This window comes from Asparagus officinalis, chromosome 6 (assembly GCF_001876935.1).
Source record: "Asparagus officinalis chromosome 6, Aspof.V1, whole genome shotgun sequence".
Lineage (NCBI taxonomy): Eukaryota > Viridiplantae > Streptophyta > Magnoliopsida > Asparagales > Asparagaceae > Asparagus > Asparagus officinalis.
This window is the reverse complement of record NC_033799.1, coordinates 8,666,599-8,678,211: the sequence shown is the minus strand read 5'-3', so window position 1 is coordinate 8,678,211 and position 11,613 is coordinate 8,666,599. Positions and strand designations below refer to the sequence as shown.

Genomic DNA, 11,613 nt, shown 5'->3' with positions numbered 1-11,613 from the left:
AGAAGGTCTTGGTTGAGCTCGAAGAACTTCCAAGCCGAGTTAAAGCAGTTGCTAGCGTGAAAGCTGAGAAGACAGACGAGGGAGTTGTCGTTAAGGAGAAGAGTGTGATGGAGGTTGAGCAGGAGGTTGTTGGATATTGGAAGAGGTTTGCTGATAGGAAGAAGACCAGTGGGGTCTGTTAATATGTTTGTTGTTGAAGTATGATATATATATCCTTTTTAGGGGATTTATGGAGAAATATGATGGTTTATATATATGTAATGCAGAATTATGTGGATTTTTAGTATGGTTGGCGTGTATACAGAAATAAGAGCTTATGGGTTTGAGAGTATGTGAATTATGTGAGGTGTCTAGATTAAGAAGAGTTTGTGTGAATTATATGGTGGATAACGTGCATTGTGTTACCTTTCACTTTATATATTTCCCTTAATATTAGGCTTAATTGTACATAAATACCCTGTAGTTTCCCCTGATTTTGCACTTATATACCCTCACTTGTTTTCTTGTTTTTGGAAGCACTTACTTACCCTAAGTTTTTAAAACTTACACTTATGTACCTTTATTTGATTCGACAGCACTTAGATATCCTACAAGTTTCTAACACTTGCTCTTGATCACCCTCAGTTGTGCAAATGTGCATGTAACTTAAGTGCAAGTTTTCGAAACTTTAGGATAATTAAGGGCAAGTTTTTAAAACTTTAGGGTATTAAAGTGCAAGTTTTTAAAAACTCTAGGGTATTTAAGTGCAGGTTTTAAAATGTTTAGGGTATGTAAGTGCAAGTTTTAAAAAATTTAGGGTATTTGGTGCTACCAAAAACAAATGGGGGTATATATATAAGTGCAACATAGCTGGAACTATAGGGTATTTAAGTGCAATTAAGCCTTTATATTATGAATGTCTTCTTAAAGCTTAGGTAGGTTAGAAGATCTGTCTACCAAGAGGAATTTCTTTTTTTTTTCCTCTAGTAACATTTTGTAGGTTAGAAGATCTGTCTACCAAGAGGAATTTAACTTACTTTTGTTGGATTTAATCTAATAAATCTATTTGTGGGCACATATGATTAATCAACGTGTATTGCTATCTTTCAGGATAACCCACTAAAGTGATCAATTAAGTTGGGTTAATTTGGTATTTAAATAAGTCATGGGGTTATATGTGCAGATACCAGGTTATAATTGTAATTTATTGAGGGGCTAAATTACAAAAGTACAACATCTATAAATAAGGGGTTATGGTCCCTAACCTAGGGTTACATTCTCTAATTCTCTACACCCCCATCTAGCTAGAGAAATTCGGTTTTAGAGAGAACCCTAAGGTTAGAAGATCCAACACCCAAAATCAAGATCAAGCAATGGATTCAGGTATAAGCTTCCGCTCTTTTAGATCCTTGTTAATCTCTTTGAATTAATCATGGCTATATGGTTTTAGATCTCAAGTTTTATGATGTAGATCTAACAAGTGGTATCAGAGCCACCTTGATTAATTCTTAGGGATTTAAGTTTTATTGGGTTTTTGATCTTAAATCTCTGGTTAAAGATTCAATTTTTGGGTTCGGATGAACAGTAATGTTCTCGGATGAACAGTAACGAAATTTTTTTCGGATGAACAGTAAAGTTTTTTTTCGGATGAACAGTAACTGAAAAATCGCCGGTGAACAGTAACTTTTGGGAATTTTTTGGATTTTTCTTTGATTTTTCCTTCAATTTTTTCCAATTCTGGATCTGTTTTGAAAATAAAAATCAAAGGTTTTTTGGGTTTGTCGGCGGCGGTTCAATTTGAAACCCTAAGGGTTCATGGCGAAAATTAAGGAGGTGGTTACCTCAAACGAACCTCGCGTTCGTTCAATTTTAACCGAGCTTCGCGCTCAACGAACCTCGCGTTCGTTCTAAGGTGAACCTCGCGTTCAACTCAGGTGAGCGTCAAGCTCAATTTTAACGAACCTCGCGTTCGTTCTAAGGTGAACCTCGCGTTCAACTCAGGTGAGCGTCAAGCTCAATTTTAACGAACCTCGCGTTCGTTCTAAGGTGAACCTCGCGTTCAACTCAGGTGAGCGTCAAGCTCAATTTTAACGAACCTCGCGTTCGTTCTAAGGTGAACCTCGCGTTCAACTCAGGTGAGCGTCAAGCTCAATTTTAACGAACCTCGCGTTCGTTCTAAGGTGAACCTCGCGTTCAACTCAGGTGAGCGTCAAGCTCAATTTTTTAACGAACCTCGCGTTCGTTCTTCAGACGAACCTCGCGTTCGTACTTCAGACGAACCTCGCGTTCGTACTTCAGACGAACCTCGCGTTCGTACTTCAGACGAACCTCGCGTTCGTACTTCAGACGAACCTCGCGTTCGTACTTCAGACGAACCTCGCGTTCGTACTTCAGACGAACCTCGCGTTCGTACTTCAGACGAACCTCGCGTTCGTACTTCAGACGAACCTCGCGTTCGTACTTCAGACGAACCTCGCGTTCGTACTTCAGACGAACCTCGCGTTCGTACTTCAGACGAACCTCGCGTTCGTACTTCAGACGAACCTCGCGTTCGTACTTCAGACGAACCTCGCGTTCGTACTTCAGACGAACCTCGCGTTCGTACTTCAGACGAACCTCGCGTTCGTACTTCAGACGAACCTCGCGTTCGTACTTCAGACGAACCTCGCGTTCGTACTTCAGACGAACCTCGCGTTCGTACTTCAGACGAACCTCGCGTTCGTACTTCAGACGAACCTCGCGTTCGTACTTCAGACGAACCTCGCGTTCGTACTTCAGACGAACCTCGCGTTCGTACTTCAGACGAACCTCGCGTTCGTACTTCAGACGAACCTCGCGTTCGTACTTCAGACGAACCTCGCGTTCGTACTTCAGACGAACCTCGCGTTCGTACTTCAGACGAACCTCGCGTTCGTACTTCAGACGAACCTCGCGTTCGTACTTCAGACGAACCTCGCGTTCGTACTTCAGACGAACCTCGCGTTCGTACTTCAGACGAACCTCGCGTTCGTACTTCAGACGAACCTCGCGTTCGTACTTCAGACGAACCTCGCGTTCGTACTTCAGACGAACCTCGCGTTCGTACTTCAGACGAACCTCGCGTTCGTACTTCAGACGAACCTCGCGTTCGTACTTCAGACGAACCTCGCGTTCGTACTTCAGACGAACCTCGCGTTCGTACTTCAGACGAACCTCGCGTTCGTACTTCAGACGAACCTCGCGTTCGTACTTCAGACGAACCTCGCGTTCGTACTTCAGACGAACCTCGCGTTCGTACTTCAGACGAACCTCGCGTTCGTACTTCAGACGAACCTCGCGTTCGTACTTCAGACGAACCTCGCGTTCGTACTTCAGACGAACCTCGCGTTCGTACTTCAGACGAACCTCGCGTTCGTACTTCAGACGAACCTCGCGTTCGTACTTCAGACGAACCTCGCGTTCGTACTTCAGACGAACCTCGCGTTCGTACTTCAGACGAACCTCGCGTTCGTACTTCAGACGAACCTCGCGTTCGTACTTCAGACGAACCTCGCGTTCGTACTTCAGACGAACCTCGCGTTCGTACTTCAGACGAACCTCGCGTTCGTACTTCAGACGAACCTCGCGTTCGTACTTCAGACGAACCTCGCGTTCGTACTTCAGACGAACCTCGCGTTCGTACTTCAGACGAACCTCGCGTTCGTACTTCAGACGAACCTCGCGTTCGTACTTCAGACGAACCTCGCGTTCGTACTTCAGACGAACCTCGCGTTCGTACTTCAGACGAACCTCGCGTTCGTACTTCAGACGAACCTCGCGTTCGTACTTCAGACGAACCTCGCGTTCGTACTTCAGACGAACCTCGCGTTCGTACTTCAGACGAACCTCGCGTTCGTACTTCAGACGAACCTCGCGTTCGTACTTCAGACGAACCTCGCGTTCGTACTTCAGACGAACCTCGCGTTCGTACTTCAGACGAACCTCGCGTTCGTACTTCAGACGAACCTCGCGTTCGTACTTCAGACGAACCTCGCGTTCGTACTTCAGACGAAAGGGTTGCCTGAGCTACCGAAAGCCAAGTGATGTTGAAAGACACATCTTTGTGGGCGACGGACAATCGGTAGATGTGGAAGCAATTGGGCACTTTAGGTTGTTGTTAGGAACTGGTTATTATTTGGATTTAAAAGATACTTTTGTAGTACCGTCTTTTAGACGGAATTTGGTTTCTGTTTCTGTATTGGACAAATCAGGTTATTCTTGTTCATTTGGAAACAGTCAATTCAGTTTATCTTTTAATTCAAATGTTGTGGGAACCGGTTACTTGAGTATTTATGACAACCTATATTTGCTTGATACAATTGCTTCTTACAATGAATCCTTGCATGTGGAATCACGTGGTACTAAGCGTAAATTAAATAAGGAAAATTCGGCGACATTATGGCATAAGCGCTTAGGTCATATCTCAAAAGGTAGAGTTGAGCGTCTTGTGTCTGATGGCATTTTGGATTCCCTTGATTTTTCGGACTTCGACGTATGTGTTGAATGTATCAAGGGAAAACAGACCAAAGTGAAAAGATTAGGTGCCAACAGATCTTCGGATGTCTTAGAATTGATACATACGGATATTTGTGGGCCATTCCCTAAGGAATCCTGGAATGGTCAACAATATTTTATATCATTCATAGACGATTACTCACGTTATGGGCACCTATATCTTATTCATGAAAAATCTGAGTCTCTGGACATGTTCAAAGCCTATAAAGCTGAAGTTGAGAATCAACTCAACAGAAGAATTAAAACCGTCAGATCTAATTGTGGTGGTGAGTACTACGGTAGATATGATGGTTCAGGTGACAACGTCCAGAACCATTTGCTAGATACCTAGAGGAATGCGGTATCGTCCCACAGTACACCATGCCGGGTTCACCTAGCATGAATGGTGTAGCTGAAAGACGAAATAGGACTCTTAAGGATATGGTAAGAAGTATGATTGCTCATTCTTCGTTACCAGAGTCACTCTGGGGAGAAGCACTTAAGACAACAGCTTACATTCTGAATAGAGTACCAAGTAAAGCAGTTGCTAAAACACCTTATGAGCTTTGGACTGGTCGAAAGCCCAGTTTAAAGCATTTACATATTTGGGGATGTCCAGCTGAGGCAAGGCCTTATAGGCCAAATGAAAAGAAATTGGACTCCAAAACAGTTAGCAGCTACTTTATTGGATACTCTGAACGCTCTAGGGGCTTTAAGTTTTATGATCCCACTATAAGGAAAATTTTTTGAGACGGGAACAACAACATTCTTTGAGGATGTTGAGTTTGGGGGGAGAAATAAGGTTAGAGACATTAGTTTTGAGGAGGAATTGGCTTCAGATCCAATCCATCCAGTTACTTTTGATAATATTCAGGTTCCTATACCTGTTGTTGCTCAAGAAGTAAATCCGGAACCTCAAGATGATAATGTTGAACAACTCCCTGTTCCAGAAGAACAAACTCAACAACCTCAAGAACCAGTGCCATTAAGGAGATCCACGAGAGAAAGGAGAAATGCTATTCCGGATGATTATATTGTATTTCTCCAAGAACATGAGGAAAGTAGTGGAATGTTAGAAGATGATCCAATCAACTTCTCTCAGGCCATGAAAAGTTCTAACTCTCAACAGTGGATTGATGCCATGAATGAAGAGTATAAGTCTATGCAAGACAATAAGGTTTGGGAACTTGTCCCATTGCCAGAAGGTGCAAAACCAATTGGTTGTAAATGGATTTTTAAAACCAAGCGGGATGCAAATGGTAATGTGGAGAGGTATAAGGCACGTCTTGTGGCTAAAGGCTATACTCAAAAGGAAGGCATTGATTATACAGAGACTTTCTCTCCGGTTTCATCGAAAGACTCTTTCAGAATAATCATGGCACTTGTTGCTCATTATGACCTTGAGTTACATCAGATGGATGTTAAGACTGCATTTCTCAATGGAGACATTGATGAGATGATCTATATGGTGCAACCAGAAAACTTTGTGTCGGGAGACCCAAAGAATATGGTCTGCAAATTAAGGAAATCCATCTATGGACTCAAGCAAGCTCCTCGTCAATGGTATCATAAGTTTCAACAAATAGTTATCTCGTTCGGTTTTGAGATGAACATTGTTGATGACTGTGTATATCACAAGTTCAGTGGGAGTAAGTATATTTTTCTGGTTCTGTATGTGGATGACATCTTGCTTGCCACTAATGATATAGGCATGTTGCACGAAACCAAGAGATTTCTATCAAAGAATTTTGAGATGAAAGATCTTGGGGACGCCTCTTTTATATTAGGGATCCAGATACATCGAGATCGCTCTCGGGGTATTCTTGGATTATCACAAAAGAGCTATATCGATAAGGTACTTAAAAGGTTTGGCATGCAAGATTGCAGACCAGGTGACACCCCTGTTGCTAAAGGAGACAAGTTTAGTCTCAATCAGTGCCCTAAAGGTAACCTTGAAATTCAGGAAATGCAGAAGATTCCTTATGCTTCGGCTGTAGGAAGTCTAATGTATGCTCAGGTATGTACGCGTCCGGATATTGCGTACATTGTTGGGATGTTAGGCAGATACTTAAGCAACCCTGGTATGGATCATTGGATAGCAGTCAAAAGGGTTATGAGGTATCTTCAGAAAACAAAAGATTACATGCTCACATACAGAAAATCAGAGAAATTAGAGGTCATTGGGTATTCGGACTCTGATTTTGCTGGATGCCAAGATAGCAGGAAGTCTACATCAGGCTACATTTATATGTTAGCAGGAGGAGCTATATCATGGAAAAGTGTCAAACAAACACTAGTAGCTTCCTCCACTATGGCAGCAGAATTTGTAGCTTGCTATGAGGCATCCAATCAGGGAATATGGCTGCGAAATTTTGTCACGGGACTGCGCATTTTGGAAAATGTTGAAAGACCACTAAGGCTATATTGTGACAATAAATCTGCAGTAATGTATTCCAATAACAACAGGAGCTCAACTAAGTCAAAACATATTGACATTAAGTTCCTGGTTGTGAAAGAAAGGGTACAGAGTGGACAGATATCCATAGAGCACATTGGGACAAACTCCATGTTAGCTGATCCTCTTACTAAGGGATTGCCACCTAAGGTCTTTCATGAGCATACTGCTCATATGGGTGTGGTATTATTTGAGGATATTATGTTTTAGTGGGAGTTTGTATTTGTGGTGCTTTATGTTTGTTTGTATTGTCTGATCAGAATAAAGTTTTCAGTTAAGACACTCTGTTACATTATGTTTGGTTTTGACCTCACTAAGGAGGACCAGTTAAAAATAGACATGTACTGATCACATTGCATGTAATTTTCATGCTGCACATCCATGATTGATCTATGTCATTTGATTTTATTGGTATATGTGACCATTGATGGGTCGAGTCACGATAAATGTGACGAAGGCCGCTTTGATCCTATATTGATATAGTCAATGGACGAGATTGTTCGGAAATACCATTTCAGTGATAGCAATTTTTGAGCTCATAAGGTTATACACAATTTAAGGAATCATATGGTACCCAAGTGGGAGATTGTTGGATTTAATCTAATAAATCTATTTGTGGGCACATATGATTAATCAACGTGTATTGCTATCTTTCAGGATAACCCACTAAAGTGATCAATTAAGTTGGGTTAATTTGGTATTTAAATAAGTCATGGGGTTATATGTGCAGATACCAGGTTGTAATTGTAATTTATTGAGGGGCTAAATTACAAAAGTACAACATCTATAAATAAGGGGTTATGGTCCCTAACCTAGGGTTACATTCTCTAATTCTCTACACCCCCATCTAGCTAGAGAAATTCGGTTTTAGAGAGAACCCTAAGGTTAGAAGATCCAACACCCAAAATCAAGATCAAGCAATGGATTCAGGTATAAGCTTCCGCTCTTTTAGATCCTTGTTAATCTCTTTGAATTAATCATGGCTATATGGCTTTAGATCTCAAGTTTTATGATGTAGATCTAACAACTTTTTCAAGGGTAAGCTTTACAAAACTATCAAGAACTATTAATAATTTAATTTGTATAAAATGATCATAACTAAGATGACGTATTGGTAAATTAGATGAAAAAATCCCGGAAATGTCATACGCATATTCATCCAACTTACACTGACGTTCCTGACAGATCACTGAAAAGGTTTATGCTAGGTTTATAATGTTTTCGTGTAAAAATTATAATTTATTATGATTGTTTGTGAAGGGAACTTGCTCATATCAAATTTTAATAAAAGCTCGCTTCAATACTGATCATGTGTGGTTGTTGCAAATTACACTAAACCCCAAGAACTTTTTAGCATTTTGCAATAAACCCCCAATAACTTATAAAATCACAGACCCGGCCCCAACAACTACTGGAATTGTCGAAAGCCCGCAATAAGTTTTCGTGTTTTGAAAATAATGCTCACAATAGCGTCGGTCCACTGTTTGCGTTGACGACACATTCAGATCCTAAATATGGACTGACGTTGTCATGGGATTATCTACAAAATGCAGAAACTTATCAGGGGTTTACTGCCATTTTAGAAATTATTGGGTGTTTACTGCAAAATGTTGAAAGCTCTTGGGGTTTCGTGTACTTTGTTCTTTCCTAGCTTCTTCTGCTCTACTTCTCTTTCCTCGCTTCTTTTTGCATATTGTGCATCTATTTCTCTAATTAATAATCTTTTTTTTCTTCTTACATCTTCTAGTTTTTTGCAAAAAATGTGACGGACAAGCATCTTTAATATCCTGCGACAAGTTTGGTGTGTTTGTACTGTTCTATGGACCCTTCTTATAATTTCCATATATCCTAGATATTATTATTTCCTGCTTTGCTGTCTGAAGCTTTATTGCGTGTGTCATCTGTGGTGGTTGTTCACTTGACTTGTAACTTTTAGCCAAGAAAAAGTGTAAACCTAGGTCTCTCTGTGCCCTTTGAGGTATAAGCTAGTAATTGTGTTGCAAAGACTTTATCAATCAAGATTATTGGAGAAAGATACATTTTTTAAAAGTTTTCCATAGTTTTATATCGGTTTAATTTGGCATTAATTAGTTTTCCAAAGTTAAATATTGATTTAATTTGGTATTATTGCGATGGTCAGCTTTTAGAAATCAACATATTTCGCCTTATCTTGCGAGATATTATCTACTTAATATGGAAAATATTTTTGTATTATTTAACAAACATATTCTTTGTTTGGGTAAGCAACATAGAAGAGTAACTCATGGATGTGGAAACAACTCCTAAAAGCAAGAAACATGATGAGGGATAAGATGGGTAGTGTTGACAACTTATTGAATGCTATTAATGGTAGTTGTGTGAATGATAATGTCAGTATATCATCGATTTACAGGAAATTTTTTCAGCAGCAGACTAATTTGTCTGAAGGATCAGGGACTATATTGGGGGGGGGGGGGGGGGACCCCAAACATTCATTTATCTTGTGGTTAGCTTCTTTCTCCACATTACCCCAAACATTCATTCATCCTATGATTGGCTTCTCTCTCCAGGCTACTTACGCAAGAAAGGCTGTGCAAAATGAGAGTGTTAAGCTCAAATCAGTGTATGCTGCTCAAGTGATCGCCAAATAGAAACATGTCAACTTATCTTCTTCGAATGTCAATACTCCGCGTGTGTTTGGAGAAAAGTGATGGAATGGCTGAAATTCAATTGGGAATCATGCAATTGGAACCAGATTTTCAATTGGTACAACATGAACTTGTGGGGAAAAGGCTACAAAAAGAAGTTGAAGAGAATTGCCCTGTCCATATCAGTTTATCTGATATGACAAGAGAGAAATTACAGAATATTTCAGTAGAAAGCTCGTGGACCTGAACGACTATTTCGTGCGGTGAAGATCTGTATATACACAAAGATTTTGAACGAAAATATACCACATCATTTGAAAGATTACATTGAAAGTTTGTAAAGAATGTTGACTGGATTTATATAACCAGTCTTTGGTTTTCTTGTAACTTTGATGTGCGCATACATTTTCCATACTTGGTGATGAAGAAAATTTTCATTCATTGACTAAAAAAAACATAGTAGAGTTGAATAGTTTGTGTTTTTTTAAAAAGAACTTAAGGCAGTACCGAGCTAGGCTTTGCCAGATTAAGGAGTAAAAAGGCATCTAAAGTCATTGTGATCGTGTCGGATTTTCGGATGTACCGCCTACTATCACGTCAACGAGGGAAAGCTTGACGCGAGGGCCAAGAAAGCAATTTTCTTAGGGTATGCAAAGGGCGTAAAAGGCTACCGCCTTTGGTGTACAGAAGATTCGAAGTTCGTGATCAGCAGAGACGTTACCTTTGATGAGAAGTCCATGATTGCTAGGGTGCCCAAAGATGGTGGTATTGAGACTATTAGGACTCCCGAGTCCCAGGTTATTGAGATAGAACCTAAAGACCAACCAGGTTCTAGTCATGTTCAAGTGGGAAATCAGGTAGATGATGAGCTTGAGCAGGAGGAGGTTCAGCAGAGGTTCAGCAGGAGAATACACAGACACTACAACAACAGCAGCTCGAGGATAGCTTGACTTCCACTAGGCCAAGACGAGCATACAAGCAGGTACAGAAGCTGGGGGCTGATCAACCCCTGAAGCACTATGGGCATGTTAATTTGGTTGAATACGCACTCTTAGTGGAGGAAGATGAGCCGGTCTCCTTCAAGGAAGCTATTCGAGACAAAGATAGTGAGAGTTGGTTGGCTGCGATGGAGGAGGAGATGGAATCTCTCCGGAAGAACCAAACATGGGAGGTGGTCCCATTGCCCGTAGGAAAGAAAGCTATAGGTTGTAAGTGGCTGTATAAAAGAAAGGAAGATCCTTCAGAGCTCGGTGGAACGAGGTACAAGGCGAGGCTAGTGGCTAAGGGGGTTGCACAAAGAGAGGGTGTGGATTACAATGAGATATTTTCTCCGATGGTGAAACACACTTCTATTCAGGTGCTATTGAGTATTGTTGCTCATGGTGATCTTGAACTGGAACAACTCGATGTCAAGACGGCCTTCTTACACGGAGACTTGGATGAAGAGATCTATGTGCATCAACCTGAGGGTTACAAGGTTGAGGACAAGAAGAATCATGTATGTCGCTTGAGGAAGTCACTCTATGGACTAAAGCAATCTCCTCGGCAGTGGTACAAGCGATTTGACTCCTTCATGCTAAAGCATGGATTTTCCCAAAGCGATTACGATTGTTGTGTTTACATTCGGAAGCTTCGTGGAGGTGATTATATCTATCTCCTGTTGTATGTGGATGACATGCTTATTGCATCGAAGAACAAGGTGGAGATAGATAAGCTGAAATCTCAACTTAGCAATGAGTTCGAGATGAAGGACATGGGTGCTGCTAGGAAAATACTGGGTATGGAGATTAGAAGAGATCGGGCGAATCGGCGATTGTTCTTGAGTCAGAAAGGCTACATAGATCGGGTGATCGTGAGGTTCGGGATGCAAAGTGCTAAGTCGGTGGTGACTCCATTGGCTCAACATTTCAGGCTTTCAAGTAAACAATCTCCCACTACAGCAGAAGATAAGGCACACATGGATCGTGTCCCTTATGCTAGTGCAGTTGGTAGCTTAATGTACGCAATGGTGTGTACACGCCCTGATATTTCACAGGCGGT

General features: G+C 41.1%; 1 protein-coding gene across 1 annotated transcript in view; it reads left to right on the top strand.

Annotated features, from left to right (window-relative positions):
• Positions 1 to 416, top strand: part of LOC109845243 (glutamate decarboxylase 1-like) — a 14,397-nt gene extending 13,981 nt beyond the window's left edge. The window contains 1 exon segment of the mRNA XM_020414463.1: positions 1 to 416. This exon segment is cut by the window's left edge and continues 9 nt beyond it. Coding sequence (XP_020270052.1) covers positions 1 to 182 — 182 coding nt within the window. The 3' untranslated portion in view covers positions 183 to 416.